The sequence below is a fragment of the Oryctolagus cuniculus genome, chromosome 2 (genome assembly GCF_051225735.1).
Source record: "Oryctolagus cuniculus isolate XC-2025 breed Fujian yellow rabbit chromosome 2, ASM5122573v1, whole genome shotgun sequence".
Classification (NCBI taxonomy): Eukaryota; Metazoa; Chordata; class Mammalia; order Lagomorpha; family Leporidae; genus Oryctolagus; species Oryctolagus cuniculus.
The window spans coordinates 4,836,882-4,859,557 of NC_142868.1; the positions used below are offsets into that span (position 1 = coordinate 4,836,882).

The window sequence follows — 22,676 nt, forward strand, 5'->3', positions numbered from 1 at the left end:
TCTGCTGTGGCCTGGGAAAGTGGTAAAGGATGGCCCAACTGCTTGGGCCCCTGCACCCACGTGGGAGACCCAGAGGAAGCTCCTGGCTCCTGGCTTTGGATCAGCCCAGCTGCAGCCATTTGGGGAGTGAACCAGCAGATGGAAGACCTCTCTCTCTGTTTCTCCCTCTCTCTCTAACTCTGCATCTCAAGTAAATAAATACATCTTAAAAAAAAAAAAAAGTAGTAAGAATTTGAAAAGCACTTGGCATTTTACACAGGACTTTGTCTCCTGTGCGACTTGGTCTTTACAACAACTTTGAGTGATAGATATTGGGAGGATATTGGAGCCGGAAGAGTGAAAGGGAGGGAGCCAGAGTGAACCCTGTGATTCGGGTTTGGAATGAAAATTACCAGAAGTCACTTGGAAACTAGGGCCTCAAACAGAAGGCAAACCAGGGAAGCACCTGCTGGATACCAGGCCCCGCGCTGCGATGAGCTCACACACACTATGAGAGCCCTGTGAGAAAGCTGGCATTTTCTCCATTTCGCAGGTCAAAAAAAAGAGATTGTTAGAAAAAGTCCTTCCAGGGCACACTGCCATAAGTGGCAGTCTAGAATCCAGCCTGGCGCTGTCTCCAAGCCCCATTTCTAAACGTGTGCTTCAGCTGATGGTTTGAGGACCCAGCCTCCGGGCTGCCTTGGGATTTGTGGGATTGTCGGGGTAGCTGAGACACTCTGCGCGTCGTGGCAGGGAGATGCCTGCCCGAGTCAGCCAGCCTGTGCCTGTCAGCCCAGGCCCCGCCGCTGCGAGGCTGTAAAGACTCCCCCAGCCAGATCAGAGCCCGGGTTGCCAGCGACTGGAAGGCTCCACTGAGTGCCGGGTACAGGTTCTGTCGGCCCCTTCTCTGAATTCTGGGAATTTTCAGTGGGTTGCTTCAGCACTTTCTCCTGGTCTTCTGTTGGTCTGCACTGTGTCAAGGAAAACGTGCATGCGGCAGGATGTCACAGGAGACTCATCCGGCTGCTCTGCCTTTTCTCATTACACAGTGACGTGGAGCAGCGGCAGTATGAGCGTAGTACTGAATACTGTTTTCTTGAGTTCTTCCTATGTGTTTTAGACTGTGCTGAGTAAGTACTTACATTTAAACCAGTACCTCTACAAGAAAGATACTCTGAGGGCCCTATTTTACAGAGGGAAAGGAGGCTAAGAAATGTTAAATTACTTCCCATCATTAACTGGAAAAAAAAATCTGCAAATCCTGGCAAATTGGATGTCTTACCTGTTCCAGAGTGGTTTGAAAATCAGCAGGTGTGAAACTAGCAGACCCCATGCAGGACTGGCGAGAGTGGTTTAGTGGGAGGACTTGGTGCGCAGCCACACGACAGTGGATCCCTGTCCTGTGCGTCAGCAGTAAGGGGTCTGTGGGTGAGCTGGATGAAGGCGGCTGTGACTAACCGAAGTGCACCTGGGTTTTCTCAAGAAACGTTAACATTTCAGGGGTTAGATAAGGAACATTCCAGGGCCTGGTCTGGCAAGACAAGGTTATCGTAATGGCTCTGTTGATCCCACACGGTTTGGGGTTTTCTAAAGGGTGAGGTGTTGGCGACATCCAGAATGGCGGTGCTCTGTCAAGCTGGACCCTCAGGCGTGTTGCCAGCGTAAACTACCTGGAATCCCGCAGGCCCAGGAGTCACTGTCAGGAAGGATATTCCCCGGGCAGAGGCGGTCGTCTGCTAGGCACGGCTGGGTCACTGGAGGTTGTTGGTCGTTTTGTCCTTTTATTTATGCTGTGTGAGGTTTTTTTTTTTTCCTTTTGTTTGTAATGGACTCGATTTTCAGAGAGCAGTTTTAGGTTCCTGAAGAAGTGAGCAGAGAATACAGAGGATCCCTGTGTAACCGCTACCCCCTCCCACACAGCATCCCGCCACTTACTGGGCAAAGCACTGTTCTCAGTGCTAATGTAGTTAACTGTATCAGTCTGTCCTTCTTTACTTCCAGATTTGAATCACATGGTGTTTTCCACTCCTGGATTACAGAATTCACTCATGCTCTTTTTCTGATGTGTTTGGGGTTCATGGGGTTCGTGTGTGTGTGTGTTGTGACCATTCCTTCTTGCTTCCCAATGAATTTCATAATTAACTTGACAAACTTCAGGGTGGGAGGTACCTGAATATATTTTATTGGGATCACATTTTCATTTCTAAATTATCCTAGAACGTAAGAGCTCTATATTTATTTTTTTCTATGCAAGAACATGATGTATATTTTCCTTTATTACAGTAGATTTTTTTCAGGAGCATTTCTTTGCTTTTTCACATGTATGCTTTGGACTTTGCTTAAGTTTACACTGAAGTTTTTGGTTTTGATAGTTTTTATTCTTCTGTTTTGGCTGTTGCAGATGGCATCTTTTCTTTCATTAGCTCTCTAACTGTAAAATGAGAACTTCTTAAAAAGATTTATTAATTTCTTTGAAAGGCAAGTAGGGAGATCTTCCATTTGCTGTTTCATTCCCCAGATAGCTGCAATTTGGGGCCAGAGCTGGGCCAAGACCAAGCCAGGAACCAGGAACTCCATCTGGCTCTCCCACGGGACGTAGGGGCCCAGGTGCATCAACAGGGAGCTGGATCAGAAGTGGAGCATCGGGGACACTAACAGGCTCCTACAGGGGATCCTGGCACTGGAGGTGGTGGCTTAACCCTCTGTGCCACAGCACTGCCACCACCACCCCTCCCGAGGCACTTTTGGATGACCATTGAAGTCTTTTGTTGTCATTTTAAACGGTGCCGTGATGGATATCCTTATTGGTTTTATCTTTGTGTGTTTTTGCGATGCTAAAGATGGCTTCACCAAAACCTAGCCCATCCCACACGCACTTCTTTAAACTGCGGTGCTGTGTCTGTTTCATGAGGGGTGGGTCTGTGCTGCCTTCCCCATTAGACCTGAGCACACCGTAGCAGCTGCCTTGGGCAGTGAATATCGCAGAAATGACACCGTGCCTTCTGAGACTGCCATGGAAGGCATTGAGGCTTCATGAAGCAAGAAGCCTGTTACTGATCTCTGAGGGAGCCCCCTGAAGTGACAGTAACACACACACACAGCCCCTAGGGGGAGTGAGGGAGTAACACACGCACACAGCCCCTAGGGGAGTGAGGGAGTAACACACGCACACAGCCCCTAGGGGGAGTGAGGGAGTAACACACGCACACAGCCCCTAGGGGAGTGAGGGAGTAACACACGCACACAGCCCCTAGGGGGAGTGAGGGAGTAACACACGCACACAGCCCCTAGGGGAGTGAGGGAGTAACACACGCACACAGCCCCTAGGGGGGTGAGGGAGTAACACACGCACACAGCCCCTAGGGGGGTGAGGGAGTAACACACGCACACAGCCCCTGGGGGAGTGAGGGAGTAACACGCACACAGCCCCTAGGGGGAGTGAGGGAGTAACACACGCACACAGCCCCTAGGGGGAGTGAGGGAGTAACACACGCACACAGCCCCTAGGGGAGTGAGGGAGTAACACACGCACACAGCCCCTAGGGGGGTGAGGGAGTAACACACGCACACAGCCCCTAGGGGGGTGAGGGAGTAACACACGCACACAGCCCCTGGGGGAGTGAGGGAGTAACACGCACACAGCCCCTAGGGGGAGTGAGGGAGTAACACACGCACACAGCCCCTAGGGGGAGTGAGGGAGTAACACACACACACAGCCCCTAGGGGGAGTGAGGGAGTAACACACGCACACAGCCCCTAGGGGGGTGAGGGAGTAACACACGCACACAGCCCCTGGGGGAGTGAGGGAGTAACACACGCACACAGCCCCTGGGGGAGTGAGGGAGTAACACACGCACACAGCCCCTAGGGGGAGTGAGGGAGTAACACACGCACACAGCCCCTAGGGGGAGTGAGGGAGTAACACACGCACACAGCCCCTGGGGGAGTGAGGGAGTAACACACGCACACAGCCCCTGGGGGAGTGAGGGAGTAACACACGCACACAGCCCCTAGGGGGAGTGAGGTTCCCACAAGCACCACTCAGCAGACCAGCTGGGCGAGGAAGGAGATCTTCCACATGCCCCACTGTGCCCTTCAGCTGAGGGCACCTTTGGGAGAAGCCCCGTGCCAAACCCTGCCAAGCTGCTCCCCAGGCCTGACCCCTGGCACCAGGTAGTGAATATGTGTCCCTCCAGGGTCTGAGTCGTGTTAACTGTGCCGCAGGAGCATTAGGAAAGAGTGGTGCGATTGGAGCTCCGGAGCACTCTCTGGGCAATGTAGAGGAGCAGGTCCCAGACGTCCTGGCCTGGAACGCCAGTCTCAGAAAAACCTGACAAAGAAGGCCGTGCATGTGGGTTGTTTGGAAGGGACTTCCTTTTTGGAAATTCAGACGATTTTGGCCTAGACAAAGACTTGTCTAGGGAACACCCACCTGGCGTTGGCGATCTCTCTCAGATCTGCATGACCACAGAAGCCCTCCCGTGTGGTGCGTGGTGATCAGACACGGCTGCGTGGGGCAGGGCCTCAGCCCATGCACTTTGGAGCTGGGTCCTGTCCTGTCCCAGCCCAGCAGGTGCTGTGAAGGCTACCTTAGAGGGAAGTTTTGGAGCCAAATCAATGCAGTGGTATAAAATGCTTAGAAAGTGCCCAGTGCATAGTGCCCTCCAGAAATGCCGGCTGGCATGCGCCATGCTAGCGTACATTCTGCTTGGATCTGTGTGCCTGACAGTCAGAGCTTCTTTACAGGTCTTTTTACACTTTTCTGCCTGTGATTTTCTCGTTATGTTGATTCTAGTAAAGCTATTACAGAGCCCTCCGTTTCATAACCAAATTTTTTTCTCTCTTAGTAGCCGTTTACAGATATTTGTAAAGCACTCAACATACAGCTCGAATGCCAGGGACTCATGCAGGACGCAGGGCTAAGGAGCAGACATGACTTAGGGAGGCAGAGACCTGCTCTCAGTGCGGGCACTCAAGCGAAGGAGGCAGTGAACAGATAACGGGGGGTGACAGACCACGGTCACGGCTGTGGAGAGAACCAGCAGGTGCTGGGGAGAGAGGGGCCCTTCTCAGGTAGCAGTCAGTGGGCGAGCCTGAGCCAAGCCCGCAGCCAGGAGGGAAGACCCAGCACCGCCCCGCAGCAGGAAGAGCCCTGTGGGAGGGCGAGGGCCAGGCGCGGGCAGGAGCTGTGGTTCCCGAGCCAAGCGGGTCTCACTGAGTGGCCATCTGAGGGCTAACACGTCCTTGGGAGCGTCACACACAGCGTGCATGTGGAGATGCACACGTGTTGACAGCACTCCTGCTTGATTGTGCCAGTGTGTGGCTGTAAATCCAGCTTTCTGGACTTGTTGAACCCGGGCCAGTCAGCCTTCACCACCCTGGGCTGAGACAGGGGTCAGTCTGTGGGGCACGGTCAGCACTTAGCCACTGCACCCTCCTCTGAGGTTCGGCGCCACCTGGGCTAGGAGCGCTGAGGGATGCTCAGCCCCGCCCCCGCCCCCACCCCCGCCCCCGCAGGCAGCAGTAGCTGCTCCTGCAAACAGGGCTGTGTCCACTCGGCCCCGGGGCCCAGAACCAGCGACTGCTCCCCAGAGGACATGGAGAGCAGACGCAGGGGCCACGTGGGACTCCCTCTCTGTCAGGAAGCAGGCCTGTTGTGAAGGGAAGGCGGTGACTGCTAATTATTATTTGCAGATCTAAGCTGGAACCAGAACCAAATGTGAAAACAAGAGAAGCCATCTCTTCCGAGAAAGCGTCACCGAATCCTTCAAAGGACTCTGGAGAGAAGCCTGCCTCTGAAGAGTTCCCAGGTACGAGCTGAGACGCACACCTTGGGCCGGCACCGCGGCTCACTAGGCTAATCTTCCGCCTGCGGCACCGGCACCCCGGGTTCTAGTCCCGGTTGGGGCGCTGGTTCTGTCCCGGTTGCTCCTCTTCCATTCCAGCTCTCTGCTGTGGCCTGGGAGGGCAGTGGAGGATGGCCCAAGTGCTTGGGCCCTGCACCCGCATGGGAGACTAAGAGGAGGTGCCTGGCTCCTGGCTTCAGATCAGCGCAGCGTGTGGGCTGTAGCAGCCATTTGGGGGATAAACCAACGGAAGGAAGACCTTTCTCTGTCTCTCTCTCTCACTGTCTAACTCTGCCTGTCAAAAAAAAAAAAAAAAAAAAAAAAGCACACCTTGCCTCGTGACACGTGGGCACCAGGTACAAAGCCGGACACAGCTCATACCTGTATACGCAGCGCTGTCACAGCCTGCAGGAGTCGCCTGTCCACTGGGAACCGGGAGGGGCCCGTGGGAGCTGTGTATTGGCCGGGTGTGGACTGGAGCCTCTGACTCAGGAGGAGAGAGTGGGGCGCTCTGCTCAGGGAGGCCCCGGACCTGTGTCGGGGGGTGAAATGTGAGTCTGGGGTCCCGTGCTTACGTCATCCCCGAGACTACAACAGTTCTGACACACACAGGCTGCCAAGAAATACAGGACTCCACCAAGGCAGCTGTCATGGGCGCCGGAGGCTGTGTGTGCGGCCAGTTCCCCTCCGCCACGTGGGGAGAGCCACCGCAGCTCACCGGCTGAGGCGTGGCCGGGCAGGGTCTGCTCTAGTGGCTCATGGGCGGTGCGCTGGAGCAGGAGAGCTGGGCGTCCTCTCCAGCACCCTCCCCTTAGTGCGCTGTGGCCCTGCTCACTCCTGCCTCCGACCGCGGGATCGGTCCTGCGCGCTCGCACCTTGTCACCGTCCTCACAGCAGCCCCGTGGCCGAGATCCGTGAGCCTCCTTCACAGATGATCCTGCGCAGCCCGGGGGCTGGGCAAGCCGCCTCATTTCAGAGCCCTGAGTGGTGGGCGCGGGGTGTGTGTGGCTCTGTGGATGCCCAGGCTGCCCTCCAGCTAACTGATCTGCGTTTGACAGTGAACTCTGTGCCTCATAGCGTCTTTTAAGATGTATTTGTCTATCTGAAAGGTGGAGTTACAGAGAGGCAGAGGCAGAGAGAGGTCTTCCATCTCCTGGTCCACTCCCCAGATCTCCTCAGTGGCTGGAGCTGGGCCAATCTGAAACCAGGAACCAGGAGCTTCTTCTGGGTCTCCCATGTGGGTGCAAGGGCCCAAGGACTTGGGCCATCTTCTGCTGCTTTCCCAGGCACACTAGCAGGCACACTAGCAGGGAGCCAGATAGGAAGTGGAGCATCCGGAACTCAAACCCATGCCCATATGGGATGCCAGCACCGCAGGTGGCAGCTTTACCCCCACACCACAGTGCTGGCATTGGGTCGTAGCTTTCTGAGCCTGAAACATGCCAGAGGCCTTTTCCTGTCCAGACAACTGCAGTAGGGACTGGAGAGGAGTGGCTGTGTGGGTGCCCTTTGCGTTCCGAGCACATGCCATGTGCACCCTTTGTGTTCCGAGCACGTGCCGTGGGCGCCCTTTATCTTCAGGGCACGTGCCGGTGGGAGCGGATCTGCTCTGTGTTGGGTCTTTGGGGCCGTGCGTTCTGGCAGGGTTGCAGAGACGGTATAGCCTGGTCAGGCCGAGTGGTGCTCCAGGTGGAACATGCCCGCCCCTCCATGTCCTTCCTAGCGCCAACTGGGAGACAGTTTGTTCTGGTTCGTGGGCATTTTGTTAAGTTTACCCACATTTACCAGAAAGATCAAAAAAACAAAGAAAAAAACCTCAGCTCTCTGCCTTTCAGGGTTTCCATTTCCCTTTTGAAATTCAAGAAGAAATGTAGGAGTGCACAACAGGAAGCGTTGTGGATGCAGCTAGGGGTGGTTTCTTCCTGTCACGCCCTGTGTTTCAGAAAGGCACTGCTTTTGTTACTTGGGGCATTGCTTTGTGTCACTTTAAAATCCTGGAGGAACCTCTTGGGAAGAAGAAGTTTATTCCAGTTCTGAGTGGAGGCTCCCTGTGCAGGATCAGCCAGCTCTGCGTGTCTGGTGTCTGGAGGGGCTGACAGTGGTGGAGCCTGGGCAGGGGGACATCAGGCGTGAGCTGGGACGCAGAGGGAAAAGCCAGGCCGAACAAGAGCTGCAGGCCGAGGGCGAGCCCCAGTGACCCAGAGACTGCCCGCTGGGCCCCCTGCTGGCTGCCCAAGTGAGGTCAAGGCTCCACCCCAGTCCATCAACCATTGGTATTAATCCACTAGCTGTTACCATAAGACTGTGGGGCCACGTGCTGTTCTGTCTGTCACCCTTGGTCACTTAGCCAGATGTGAGGCACTCCAGTCACCCTGACCCTGTGTCCACATCTGATGGTCATTCTCCAACTCTCCTGCTCAGCCAGGAGGAGAGCTTCATGCAGCCATTTGCAGTTTGTTCCCCAGCACTGTTTGTCCCGCATGTAGATGGGTGTGGTTTTTATGGATGCCTGTTATCTCTGTCCTTAAGTAACTTGGCCCCACCCCACAGGGAGCGCCCAGTTGAAGGGTTGGAGAAGATGCCATCTGGCCCCTGGCAGTCAGTGGTACCCTAAGTGAAGGTAGAGGTGGGGGCAGAGGCTGAGCTGAGAGGGAGACCTCAACAGGAGCTGGAACTGGGCAGTGAGTCTGGACGTTCAAAAAATGGAAACTTAGAAAGTTCTAGAAAAATATTCACATGAGCTCAGAGGCCAGGAAGCACAGAGATTGGTGTGGGAAACCCTTGGAGGTTAGCAAAGCACACACAGTGGGGAAAAGCTCTGTGTCCCCCGCCCACACACACCTAGCGTGGCCTGGGACACAGTCCTGTTACACTGGTGGACTCTGAAGACATGAAGGTTTGTCATGGACGCAGGGTTGCATGCAGAGCAGTGCAGCCTTGTGAAGGCACGTGATGGAGCTGGTTAGAGAGTGCCCACCGTGCACGTGAACTGACCCGAGAGATCTCCAAGATACGGAGAGGTCGTAAGGAGAAAATCTTTGAGCATTATGCTATTTATTTATTTATTTATTTATTTATTTTTTTGACAGAGTGGATAGTGAGAGAGAGAGACAGAGAGAAAGGTCTTCCTTTGCCGTTGGTTCACCCTCCAGTGGCCGCCATGGCTGGTGTGCTGTGGCCGGCGCACCGCGCTGATCCGAAGACAGGAGCCAGGTGCCTCTCCTGGTCTCCCATGGGGTGCAGGACCCAAGCACTTGGGCCATCCTCCACTGCACTCCCGGGCCACAGCAGAGAGCTGGCCTGGAAGAGGGGCAACCGGGACAGAATCCGGCGCCCCGACCGGGACTAGAACCCGGTGTGCCGGCGCCGCAAGGCAGAGGATTAGCCTAGTGAGCCACGGCACCGGCCGCATTATGCTATTTTTTAAAAGATTTGTTTATTTATTTGAAAGGCAGAGTTACAGAGAGGCAGAGGCACAAAAAGAGAGAGAGAGAGAGCTGTCTTCCATCTGCTGGTTCACTCCCCAGATGGCTGCGACAGCCGGAGCTGCACCGATTCAAAGCCAGGAGCTTCTTCCAGATCTCCCGTGCAGGTACAGGGGCCTAAGGTCTTGGGCCACCCTCCACTGCTTTCCCAGGTCATAGCAGACAGCTGGCTCAGAAGTGGAACAGCTGAGATTTGAACCGGCATGCATATGGGATGCTGGCACTGCAGCCAGCGGCTTTACCCACTACGCCACAGCGCTGGCCCCTGAGCATTATGTTATTATTGATAGCTTTGAGATCAACAAACCATCACATTCACAAAGCCATGTATTATTTCTGAGTTGGAGGAATGTGTGAGGGGTTGCTTATCTGTATAGCATGTCTGTGAGTTTGCTTTGATGAAGTTCTGGGGCTCTATCAGGAATTCTGGGAGAGGAATGAAATTGGGGGATAGTATATCATTTCTTGTATATGTTTTTCAATGAAAATATCCATATAGTTTGCAGTCTTTAAATAGAGGGAGGGGGACAGGCGTCGTGGTGTGGTGGGTGAAGCTGCCGCCTATGATGCCAGCATCCCATAATCCCATAGGGTACCTGCTGGGGTCCCAGCTGCTCCACTTCTGATCCAGCTCCCTGCTAATTTGCCTGGGAAAGCAGCAGAAGATTGGCCCAAGTCCTTGGCGCCCTGCACCTACGTGGGAGACCTGGAAGAGGCTCCTGGCTCCTAGCGTTGGCCTGGCCCATCCCTGGCCTTTGCAGCCATCTGCAGGTGAACTAGGGGATGGAAGATCTCTCTCTCCTCTCTGTGACTCTGCCTTTCAAATAAATAAGTAAACTCTTTTTTTTTTTTAATATTTATTTGTTTATTTGAAAGAGTTACACAGAGAGGAGAGGCAGAGAGAGAGAGAGGTCTTCCATCCATTGGTTCACTCCCTGATTGGCCACAATGGCTGGAGCTGTGCCTATCCAAAGCCAGGAGCCTGAAGCTTCCTCTGGGTCTCTCTCCCACGTGGGTGCAAGGGCCCGAGGACTTAGGCATCTTCTACTGCTCTCCCAAGCCATAGCAGAGAGCTGGATCGGAAGTGGAGCAGCTGAGACTAGAACCGGTGCCCATGTGGGATGCCGGCACTTCAGGCCAGGGAGGAAGTTAACCCGCTGCACCACAGCGCCAGACCCAATGTAACTCTGTCTTTCAAATAAATAAAATAAATCTTTAAAAAAAATAAAAAAATAGAGCTGGCGCCGGGGCTCACTAGGCTAATCCTCCGCCTTGCGGCGCCGGCACACCGGGTTCTAGTCCCGGTCGGGGCACCGGATTCTGTCCCGGTTGCCCCTCTTCCAGGCCAGCTCTCTGCTGTGGCCTGGGAGTGCAGTGGAGGATGGCCCAGGTACTTGGGCCGTGCACCCCATGGGAGACCAGGATAAGTACCTGGCTCCTGCCATCGGATCAGCGTGGTGCACCGGCCGCAGCACACCGGCCACGGTGGCCATTGGAGGGTGAACCAACAGCAAAGGAAGACCTTTCTCTCTGTCTCTCTCTCTCTCTCACTGTCCACTCTGCCTGTCCAAAAATAAATAAATAAATAAATAAATAATAAAAAATAAGTAAATCTTTAAAAAATAAAAAGTAGAGGGAGACTGTAAGTGTGATGTGTTTTGGGTACAGCTCACTTTGGTTCCGAAGAGCATCTGTTCAGGTTGCAGCCATTGCTGAACTCAGTGCAGTATCGAAACTGTGTACAGGTGCACCTCCCATCTCACACACACACACACACACACACACACATACACACATACACACATACAGTTTAAGCCCTAAATGTTGTAGAAGAACCGTGTTGGCAGTGCCTGAATGTTGACCAACAGATGACCACGTATGGACAAAGCTGCAGGATCGCAGTCCATGCCAGGTTTTCAGTGTGCCTGTGTTCTGTAAGCCAGCCGCTTCTAAAATGAATATTTGTCTGTCCCTTTCCCTTTTTTTGTTAGCAGAAAAGATTGTGTCTGAAGCGCCGACTGACTTGAGTACCTGGGGAGATGGCAGAGGAGAAGACGAGTTGTCCCCAGAAGAAATACAAATGGTAAGGGTGCCCTTCCCTGATCATTCCTCCGGCTGGTTTCCCAGGCCTGTGCGTTACTAAGAGGTCTTCCCAAATGCCTTGTTCTGGTCGTGTGCCAACTTTTCAGACTAGAAATACAAGTCTTATAAATACCTGCCCACTTGATTTCCTGATTCTTGGTATACATTTGTTCTAAACTTTGCAGTAACATAGGTAAAGCAGAAATTGCTTTAGAATAATTTTGCTAGTAATAGATATCGTTAGCAGCAGTCAGATTGTCTGAAATGGGTCTTTCATCATTGCCTCTCCAGTGCTTTTTGACTGTTTGAATTGCGAGTGTAGTGGTAAAGTGCAGAAAGCTCGAGGAGTGAACAGCAACAACGCCTGTAACTACTGGTGTCGCCTCGCCTCGCCTCGCCTCCTGTGGTTTCCTGTGCCCTCACTGCCCGTGGCGGAGGTGGGGCCACCCTGGGGCAGCCCTGCCTGGGCCGTGAGGTTGAGCGCTGTGCCTGCAGGTGACGTCAGGTGCACTGGTGCAGCGGTCCACAGTTGACAGAACTTGTTGGTGCTCTCTGCTGCAGGACATTGAAAGGAGGTGCACTAGGGGGTGGCGGGCGTTACCGTCTCCTTCTGACGCTGGCAAGAGGCTTGGCCAGAGTGCCCTCGCGATGACTAGCGCAGCCTCAGGACACGTGGGCATTGGCCACGCCTCCTGTGTGTGAGGAGGCCTCTGGCCTCTGCCCCGCCTGGGCCCTCCCACTGAGGCTGGCGTGTTGCTGGCTGCCCCCGGGAAGGCTTTCTTGTGTGGCCGTCAGGGTCTACGGGTCTAAGGTGGGATCTCCTGAGAGGCCCTCCTGGCCAGCGGGGTTCTTCTGCGTGGGCTTTGCCTCCCCCACTCTTCATGGGGGAAGCGTCTAGAACTAGAATACCAGCGGTGTGTGTCCATGGAGTTCCCTCTCGCCTGTAAGCACTGGGCAAGCCTTAAGGTTTTACTGAGCTTTGCAGACGCCTGATCTAGAAATTGCCCGACACGGAAGGAGGCCTGAGGAAGGCCGGGGCCAGGCTCTCCGTCCTGCCTTGTTGGCACTGGGCTGAGCTGGCGTGCGTCCTCCGTCTCGCTCGCTGCCTGTGTGATCTGTGACTGAGCTTGGATCTGGTCAGGACTGACGCCCCATGGAATTGCCGTGGCACGGCTGCAGTAGCCCTGGGAAGAGCTCCTCGCAGAGGGCAGGGCACGCAGCCGTGGACTCTGCCCTGTGGACACGGGTGGGGACCGAGACAGGTCTGTGTCTGCCTGGGGCATCACTGCCGTGTCATGCGTGTGGCCAAGACACGTGCGGTCTGCCACGGTGTCACTGCAGCTGTGCAGTGTGTGGCCAAGTGCTGGGCGTAACAACACGTGCAGGGAGGCACCTCGCACTGGGACTCGTCCTGCCGGGCTTCTGTCCCCTTTGCTGTCCTGACAGTCACCATCAAGATGCCTGTGCCAGACCCACCCACAGCTGTCATTTCAGGCGTCAGCACTAGAGCAGTCGGAGTGAACAGGGCTTCCTGCTTTCTGTTGTGGCTGCAAGTGGGCGGAGCAGAGAACTGTCCTGTTCAGAACTTCTAGGACAGGCCATTGCCTGTTCACCTCTTTCTTGTTTTTTTTTTTTTTTTAATCAACTTTTAAGATTTATTTATGTATTTGAAAGGCAGAGTTACAGAGAGGCAGAGGCAGAGAGACAGAGGTCTTCCATCTGCTGGTCCACTCCCCAGATGGCCACAGCAGCTGGAGCTGAGCCGATCCTAAGCCAAGAGCAGGAACTTCTCGCAGGTCTCCCGTGCAGGTGCCGGGGTCCAAGCGCTTGGGCCATCTTCTACTGCTTTCCCAGGCCATAGCAGAGAGCTGGATCGGAAGTGGAGCAGCCGGGTCTTGAACCGGCTCCCATGTGGGATGCTGGCACTGTGGATGGCAGCTTCACCCGCTATGCCACAGCACTGGCCCCATTCACCTCTTTCTTACTGAATAGTCACTAAGTACTATAGTGTATAGCCAGGCTCATTCAACATTTATTTAAAAGGCTCAACTCTGAAAACAAAGAAACACCACAGTATTGGTTTTAAATTGTGTTGGAGCAAATTGTGGTCATAATTCATAATCACTGTTTTGGAATTTTTCCTCAGGGCTAAAGAATGAATTAAGTCTTATAACAGCAATTTAATTCATTATTTCTCCAAAGGAACATTGTTATATATCCAAAATCATTGTAGGGTTTTATATGTTTTGCATAATACATCTCTTTATAACTCCTGATAAGGTATATTAATGCCTTGAGTTAGCAGATGTTTTGTGGTCAGACTGAGTGGAAGTGGAACCAAATTGTTTTCTGATGTTACATCTAGAAAATTACTGCTTTATTTTTTTAATGCTATTTATTTTCATCTACTTGAAAGGCAGAGTGATAGAGAAAGAGAGACACACAGAGCGAGATCTTCCATCTGCTGGTTCACTTCCCAAATGACCACAACAGCCTGGGTTGGACTAGCCTGAAGCCAGGGTCTTCCATCCGGGTCTTCCACGTGGGTGACAGAGGCCCGAGTATTTGAGCCATTATCTGGCACCTCCAAGGACGCATTAGCAGGAAACTGTATCAGAAATGGAGTGACTAGGACTGGAACCAGCACTCTGATAAGGGGCGTGGCGTGCTGGCCTGGCTGGCGGAAGGCAGTGTGACTGGTGAGATACCTGGCGTGTGGAGCAGAGGCCCCAGCAGGGCGCTGGCTGTCATCCTGCTTGTGTGGCCCCTTTCGCCACCTTCCCCGCCCTCCAAGCCTCTCATCTTCCTTTTCCACTCACTTCTTAGACTCCGTTTTTCTACAGAGGGGACGTAGATGTCCGCTGTGGTGCTGACCGTGAGCCCAGGCCTTCATTCAGTGCTGCACCCAGCGGGGTCCCTGTCCCGGTGGGAGGTCACGTGGCCGTGCGGTGGGCGGCAGACCCTGGCTGCCATGCCCCTCCCTGTTTTCACTCCTGTGTTCCTTCTAACAACCCTACTGCTATTATCACCCGTTTTAGTGACAAAGACTGAGGGGCAGAAGGACGGTGACCCGCCCAGGGTCATTCAGCGTAGGACTGAGGGAGAGGCAAGCCGCAGAACCGCCAGCTCCGCCTGCTGCCCAGGCTCCCCGGGCAGTGTCCAGGAGGCCGCAGAGCCGGCGTCCACTTCACCGGGGCCTCTGGGCGTGGTGAGGGCTAAGGCAGACAGGTCAGCCCCTCAGGCAACAGCAGAGCCTTCCTGAAACCTGGAAAGGGGGTGTCGTCAGCGCCCAGCCGTCCCCTCGCAGCCAAGCCTGCTGGGCCTCGTTAAGTAGTGACCTCGCATTTGGCCGAGGGAAATAGGGCTTTTAAAACACAGTCTCGTCGCCCTCACCTTCTGAACGGAGGCCCCGGCCACTCGCAACCGTCTGCAGCCCTCGGCACGTCACCCTGTAAGGCACCTGTTCCCTGTCTCTCCTCCAGGGACTGGGGATTTCTCAAGTGGCTCAGGCGGCCGTGGGGTCAGAGGACATGCGAGCTGGGAGCCGAGCCCTCTCCCGCCTGCTGTGCAGGGCTGACGCGGAGCTCCCAGGAGGAACAGAGACCGGCGGCCTGAGGGAGGCGCGGTGCTACGCCGCTCGCCTCGGCGGGCAGGAGACGGAAACGCTTTGTTCCCAAGGAACATTCCAGAAATGGGTCCCCTCAGCCCACGAGTTAATTGTGTTGAGGAACAGCTTCAGAGCATAACAGGACTGGATTTGTAAGGGCAGGGCCATATTTTGTCACTAGAAGAATTAAAACCTGATGTCCCAGCCCCCGAAAAGCCCGAGTCTACCTGAGTGAGTCAGAATGACTCAGCAGCCACACGCCGCCGAAGGAGCTCCGCGCCTTCCTCCGAGGCCGCAGCCTTCCGGAGCTGTCGCTGACAGTTAACAGAGCGGCGCTTCCCAGCTCTGCCGTGAGGCCCAGGCAGAGGGCCCCGAGCGGCCTGCTGCTCGGTGTGGAAGAGGCCTCTCTGTTTTCAGAGGAGAGCGGCAGGGCAGACAGGGCTGTCAGGCCGGGCCCAGCGCTGAGGTTGGGGTCCAGAGAGGAGGCAGCCGGGGCCCAGTGTGACGCAGACGCCAGCGTGGAGCCAAGTGCGGGGGGGGGGGGGGGGGGGGCTGCAGGGAGGTGATTCAGTCCCCCCGGGGGGTCGGATCACTGGGGAGGGGTTTGCTGGCTTCTGAGCGCCGGGAGGGGTTCAGGCCGAGGCCAGCCTGCAGCAGCCCATGCTGCCAGTGAGGCCACTGTGACGAGCAGCGCCAGGCGAGCGAGGCCGGGGGCACGGTGGGCACCCCAGCAAGCGAGGGACCAGCCAGAGCTTCAGGGCAGCTTGTCCTTGTCCCCCTCCCCCACACCTGGCACAGAGCACCTTGGACGAGGAGTGTGCCCTTGGCAGCATTTTCAACAGCTGTGTAAGAAAGGAAAAGGAGGCCGGCGCCGCGGCTCAGTAGGTTAATCCTCCACCTTGCGGCGCCAGCACACCAGGTTCTAGTCCCGGTCGGGGCGCCGGATCCTGTCCCGGTTGCCCCTCTTCCAGGCCAGCTCTCTGCTGTGGCCCGGGAGTGCAGTGGAGGATGGCCCAGGTGCTTGGGCCCTGCACCCCATGGGAGACCCGGAGAGGCACCTGGCTCCTGCCATCGGATCAGCGTGGTGCGCCGGCCGCAGCGCACCGGCCGCGGTGGCCATTGGAGGGTGAACCAATGGCCAAGGAAGACCTTTCTCTCTTTCTCTCTCACTGTCCACTCTGCCTGTCAAAAAAAAAAAAAAAGGAAAAAGAATGCTGCTCGGCTCGGAGCACCTGGAGTTTGGGGGAGGCGCAGTTCATCACAAAGCAGTACATGTCCTAAGTGTGTTCAGCAAATGCTCAGCCAGGACAGGAAAAAGAAAGAACTCGAGTCAGGAAGGGCTCCCAGAGAAGCTGGGCCTGGGAGGCCCACGGGGAGGACACAGAGGACCCTGGGCTGTGCCTGCCCGCAGGAAGTGGCGTGGACACTGAGCCGGGTGTGCAAGAATCTCCGGGCTGCACCCCGTGGTCAGCCTCCCACGCGTCCGGCCTTTGGTTGAGCCGATGTCAGGGTGGCAGGCGCGTCTAGGGCGGCACCTGTTGGGCCTGCGGAGTCGGTCCGGCTCCAGGGAGTGCACCAGGGGCAGCATGGCCTGCAGTCACTGGCCTGGGGCAGCTCTGCTTCTGCCCTGCGTTCCTCCCCTTCCTCTCCAGATCCTTCTCCTTCGAATCCAATGGAACCAAGCCCTGTGTTGAGTGAAGTAAGCCAGACACTGCGTGTTCTCCCTCGTAGGTGAAAATGGAGACAGTCGGTCTGAACTTGCAGTGTGATTGCTGCAGGCCAGACAGAGGGCGCTGGGCCTGTCGGGGGGAGCGCAGACAGAGGGCGTGGGGCCTGGGGGGGGGGGGGGCGCAGACACAGGCAGAGCAGTCCGTGTCCAGTTCCAGTGCACAGGGGCCACTGCGGCTCACAGAACTGCGTGTCCTGCTGTCTTGGGGGCTGGGGAAGGGGCTGGCGGCTGGCTCCTCCCCTGGGGATGTGGTGCTGTGTTGCGCTGTATCCCACAGCAGTGCATAGGGCATGTGTCCATCAATGTTTTTTTTTTTAAATTTGAGACTCATGCCTAGTGTTTTCATAATACACATTATTCAGAACTTTTTAATATAATTTTTAAAAAGATTTACTTCAGACACAGAGTTAGAGAGGGAGAGACAGAGAGAGAGGTCTTCCACCCACTGGTTCACTCTCCAAATGGCCGCAACAGCCAGAGCTGGGCCAATCTGAAGCCAGGAGCCAGGAGCTTCTTCTGGGTTCCCCACGCAGGTGCAGGGGCCCAAGGACTTGGGAATCTTCCACTGCTTTCCCAGGCCATCAGCAGGGAGCTGGATAGGAAGTGGAGCAGCCAGGGCTCGAACCGGCGTCCATGTGGGATGCTGGTGCCGCAGGCGGAGACTTAGCCTGCTACGCCACAGTGCTGGCCCCTCTTCACGAAGTTTTTGAAGACTGCACCTGCCTAGGACGCAGCACTGCTCTCATGCTCTTGACGGGTGGATCGGAGATCAGACTGGGGCGTCTGTTCCCTGCTCTCAGAAAACGCCGTTGCATGGTCATGTGACACCTAGTGTGTCTTACACCTTATGTGCCAACAGCATCTTCAGTCTTCTCTTAGGATGATACAAGAAAGAAGGTGTGGCACTGGCTCTGTGGTGTGGCAGGTAAAGCCGCCACCTGCAGTGCTGACATCCCCTATGGGCGCAAGTTCAAGTCCCGGCTGCTCCACTTCCAATCCAGCTCTCTGTTGTGGCCTGGGAAAGCAGTAGAAGGTGGCCCAAGTCTTTAGGCCCCTGCACCTGCGTGGGAGACACGGAAGAAGCTCCTGGGTTCAGATTGGGGCAGCTCTGACCCTTGTGACCAGCTGGGGAGTGAACCAGCAGATGGAAGACCTCTCTCTCTGCCTCTCCTCTCTGTGTAATGCTGTCTTTCAAATAAATAAATAAATCTTTAAAAAAAAAAAAAAGTACAGTGCTAGAGACAGAAACCGTGGAAATCTCACGGCTGCTTGTTGGAGACCGAGCGCCGATTTGAGTTGGGGCCCAGTAGACCCTGTCAGCTTATCACGTGTGTCATCAGTTTGCACTTAGAATTCAGAATGGATGTGTTGAAGTCATGATCTCAGGGGAAGCAGAGGCAGGACAGATTGCGGGAGCCCGGGGGCCGGGCGGGGGGCCAGGCAGGGGGCCAGGCTGGGGCTCTCACGGCTGCCGTCGTGTCCCGCGTGTTCTGGGAGTGGAGATGAGTGAGGCGGAGGCGGCAGCCAGCGGCAGCCCAGCCGTCCTTGGGTTTCTCCCGCTGCTGCTCGCAGCCTCGCTGTGACTTCGTGCGTGGGGGCGCGGGGGGCACTGCCCGAGTCCATCTGACATCACCTGAACCTGTTTGTCTCCTCACAGTTTGAACAAGAAAACCAGCGGCTCATTGGGGAGATGAACAGCTTGTTTGACGAAGTGAGGTATGCATGCAGCTCCTTGTCGGCTGGCGTCTGGCTTCTCCGGGGCTGAGGGCTGTGTTTATTCACTGTGGTGACTGGGTGTCCATGCCTGGCCCCTGGGGTTGGGAGCTGGGGGCAGGGGAGCTGCCCCAAACCTCCGTCATCTAGAGAGGATCAGTGGGTGGTGGCGTGCTGCCCTAGGATGGTTTGCACCACCCACTGGGCTCAGGCCTGGGCAGGAACGTGACAGTGGGCAGCCTCCCCGCGCGGCTCCACAGTCACCGCACTCATACGCAGGAGCCGTCCTTGCCCTCTCGTGCCGGCGCTTAGAGGCCCTGGGTCTGTGGAGGCGCTTGGAGCTTCCGCCTCCGCCCCCTGCCCGCCTGTGGCTGCTGTGTTGGAGCAGCAGTCCGTCTCTGCCCGTGTGGCTTCCCCCCAGACACACACCCGCCCCTGAAGCAGGCCCACGCTCACGCTCCACTGCCCAACCAGAGAGGGGTTCCCCTTGCAACACGGAGTGGTGTTGGCTGGAGTGTGTATGCGTCCATCTTTCACCCGCTGCGCGTGCGCGAAGCTGGGTCGTCCCCGTGCTCTGCCAGCACGTGTTGCTGTGGTCACTGGGCAGACATGGGACTTGACCAGAGCTTTGCGTTTTGTAGCTGGGGCCTCACTCTACACCCCGGCCCATAGGCAGGGGCCGCAGCACGTGGCCACCCCTTGGGGCCAGGGTCGGTTGACAGGGCAGTGTGCTGGGAGGGCTGAGCAGTGAACCAGTCCCCACTTCCCCAGGCGACGTGGCGCGCCCCTCCCCGCTCCTGCCTATCCCTGGGCGTGGCGCTCCTGTTAGACCGGGCACTGTTGGTCACTAAGTAACCTGCTGATTCTTCTTTTCTTGATAATCTTCACGAAGGCAAATCGAAGGGAAAGTGGTTGAAATTTCCAGACTCCAAGAGATATTCACGGAAAAGGTGTTGCAACAGGTAGGGAAGCAACAAGAAGCCCAGAACTCAGGGATTCCTCGTGGACCCCCGCAGGCGTGGGCGGAGGCCGTGCTGCCAGCCAGTGAGCGTTTCCCCCGCTCCTCAGTCGGCTTCCCAGCACAGGTCGGGGTGGCAGGGGGCTCTCCGTGTGGGCAAGCTGGGTGGCCCCCAGACCCCAGTTTCCCATCTGTAAATGGAGGGACCCTGCAGGTTGCTGTCAGAGTCAGAGGTGACCTGGTCGGGTGAGGCGTGTGGCAGCAGGCAGCAGGCAGCAGGTTTGCACTCGGCTGGCTCCTCGGTCCTGACCCCCACCCCCACCCCGTGCTGGCCCCGCCACCTCTGTCCCAGCCTCGCGGGAGGGGGACTGTCCTCCTGCGTGAATCCCCGTGTTGCCCCTACCTGCCAGCGCCTGGCCCTCTTGTCTTTAGTGCCCAGAGAGGAAGGGCTTGAAAGACAAACTTGGCTTTCTCAGTGCGTCGGACTGGCTGCTTGGTTCATCAGAGCAGTTCTCTCTGGGCCGCAGCCGGAGGCGGCCACTCTGAGCAAGGACGCAGCTCCAGGGCGCTGTCCCCCACAGCCTTGGGGGACTGCTGACGGTGTGTGTCCGCCAAGACGGCGGCCGGCACCAGCTCAGCCGCGTGACACACCGAACAGGCAGACGAGGTGTGTCCCCCACGCACCGGCTTGCTCCAGGGTCCCCCCACACCGTGTGCCCGGGAACGGCCTCTCCCGAGCTCTGTTCCTCCTCCGTGGGAGGGGTCTGATGCCTGCGGCCTCCCGTGACACACCTGGCCCGTGGCAGGCTCTTGATAGGTAGGGACTGTGGTTACTTGTAGCCCTGTAGCCAGTAGCCACTGGCAGGGCGCACTCCTCCGTGTCTCATGTACGGAGAAATGCAGCGAGGTCGCGGCGTGACGCATGCAGTGGAAGTCAGAACTGCACCGCTCTCAGAGCCGCGGGCCACCGACACGGCGACAGCCGCTCCTGAGGGGCTGCGCAGAGCCCTAGACTGTGGCTCAGACTCCTCGTGGGGAGGGACAGCCGACTGGCTTTCCTCCGGCAGTGCCGCATCAGCCAGGGGTCTCTGGAGCCTGGGCTGGTGTCGCACGCCCTGTCAGGAGGGGCCGGGCAGTGGGCGGGGCCACAGGCCCCACCTCTCTGTGTGTTCAGAGTCAACCTCTTCCGTGAGCGTCCTGCATCCCGTGTGGATTTTCAAGTTTTAGCCTAGATTAAGACACGCTGGTAAAGCAGAAGCCCTGCTCTTGAAGCTAGCATGCGTGTTCTAGCACGCACCCGCTTAGCTGACTGCTCTGGACTTGAGAGACAGACAGGGACAGCCCCCGGCCTGTGCTGGCCACTCCTGGACAGGAATCCCTGAAAGATGTGCCGGTCACCTGGTGCGTGCAGCCCAGGTGGGGGTGGGCGAAGAGCTCAGCACGCGGCGGACAGTGGGAGGTCTGCGCTCGTCCGGCCCCGTGGCTGCTCTGGGCCTGTGGGCGAGGTGGCAAAACCCGAGCCCAAGAATCCCCTGCAAGATGTGGCCCATGCCTACCCCGGGGGCGCTGGTGCCTACCGGGGTCGCTGTGAGGGCCGCCGACTGGGCCCGTCTCGGTCACGGCGTGTGCTCTGTGAGGGCCGCCGGCTGGGCCCGTCTCGGTCACGGCGTGCTCTGTGAGGGCCGCCGGCTGGGCCCGTCTCGGTCACGGCGTGTGCTCTGTGAGGGCCGCCGGCTGGGCCCGTCTCGGTCACGGCGTGTGCTCTGTGAGGGCCGCCGGCTGGGCCCGTCTCGGTCACGGCGTGTGCTCTGTGAGGGCCGCCGGCTGGGCCCGTCTCGGTCACGGCGTGCACTCGGAGGGGACCTGAGTGCGTGTCCCACCCTCCCACAGGAAGCGGAGATTGACAACATTCACCAGTTGGTGGTTGGAGCGACCGAAAACATCAAGGAGGGCAACGAAGACATAAGAGAGGTGGGTGCTGTTTGGGGCCCCTGGGACTGGTGTGGCGCAGGGCCGATCTCGCCCCTGTGTAGCCGTGCGGTCTAGGTCAGTCCCAGCCGGGCCACCTGGTCTGAGACCCTGGCCCCTCCGGCTCTGTGGAGAGGCAGGTGCTCATCACCCTCAGTAGGAGTGAGGTGGGGGCGGGGCGGGGCTGGGGGCACCCCTGCAGCGCAGGCTGGCTCCCTGCACCGGCTGAGGACATGGAGGAGCTCGCTGGCCCCTTGGGCCAGAGCCTGGCCGCTGTCTGTGGCCGGCCCCAGCCATGTTTCCTGATGTGGGACCCCCACTGGGTCGCTGCGCTGCTGGAGCCTGGGACCCTGGGACCCTGGGACCGAGGTGGTGTCCAGGGAGTCGTGTTCTGGGAGCGCTGAGCAGAGGGGCAACACCGCTGTGTCTGCTGACGGAAGCGGAGCCCGCTGTCGGTTTCCCCTCTGACGAAGCCGCCTGCTACGGCGAGCGTAGAACTGAGCGCGGCTACACCGAGCCGGGGAGCCTGTGTGACGGAAACGCCACACCCCTCTCCCCACCAGGCCATCAAGAACAACGCCGGCTTCCGCGTGTGGATCCTCTTCTTCCTCGTGATGTGCTCCTTCTCCCTGCTCTTCCTCGACTGGTACGACAGCTAGCCGGCTCGGGCGGCCTGGCGGCGTGTGCCTCTGCACGTCTCTGGCACTGGGGCGTGACTGTCACCAGGGTGTCAGAGCCGCTCCAGGGAGAGGGGCCTGAGCCACACCTGCGGATTCCCACGCGGAGCGACACCCAGACCTGTGTCCTTGGCCGAGCGGCTGGGAAAGAACATGACGAGCACACACGCAAGTGGCCTGTGCAGCAGTCACTGGGTGGGGGTGGGGAGGGCTCGGGGAGGGGCGTTAACCACCTGACGGCGAGGCTGCCGGCCGGGCGCGGCTCTGACCCTGCCCGGCCCCGGAGCTCCAGGGAAGAACGCGTCTAGTGACGGCTCTCACGAATGCCTGCTCCCTTGTCTCTGCACGCTTCCTGTCTGCCCAAGTCAGCAGATGCGTGGTCTGAGAGAATTCCCACCTGCCTTGTTCATCCAATAAATCTGGTGACGGCCCTGTTGTGTTGTCGGTGAGTTACCCACCAGGCCCTCGGCCAGAGCCGCCTGGCCCGACCCCGCCCAGAACAGCTCCCGGCAGGGGCAGCCAGGGCACGTGCGGCCTGCTTTCCCATCACTGGGTCCATGGAAGTGTGGGCCTACTGCCCCGACCCCCAGAGATGTCGGCAGGGCAGCAACTGTTACAGCCAGAAACAAGGC

The 22,676-nt window shown here is 57.3% G+C and overlaps 1 protein-coding gene across 5 annotated transcripts in view; it reads left to right on the forward strand.

The window, feature by feature from the left end:
- The window catches only part of STX18 (syntaxin 18), a 116,853-nt gene extending 94,378 nt beyond the window's left edge, over positions 1–22,475 (forward strand). For 3 of the 5 annotated variants that reach the window (XM_070069566.2, XM_089326928.1, XM_089326930.1), the window contains 6 exons: positions 5,674–5,789; positions 11,305–11,393; positions 18,386–18,444; positions 19,334–19,403; positions 21,290–21,370; positions 21,931–22,475. In XM_070069566.2, coding sequence (XP_069925667.1) covers positions 5,674–5,789; positions 11,305–11,393; positions 18,386–18,444; positions 19,334–19,403; positions 21,290–21,370; positions 21,931–22,026 — 511 coding nt within the window. In that variant the 3' untranslated portion in view covers positions 22,027–22,475. Of the gene's footprint in view, positions 1–5,673; positions 5,790–11,301; positions 11,394–18,385; positions 18,445–19,333; positions 19,404–21,289; positions 21,371–21,930 lie in introns of all 5 variants that reach the window. The other 2 variants (XM_070069565.2, XM_089326929.1) reach the window with 1 other exon arrangement.
- The last annotated feature ends 201 nt before the right edge of the window (positions 22,476–22,676 follow it).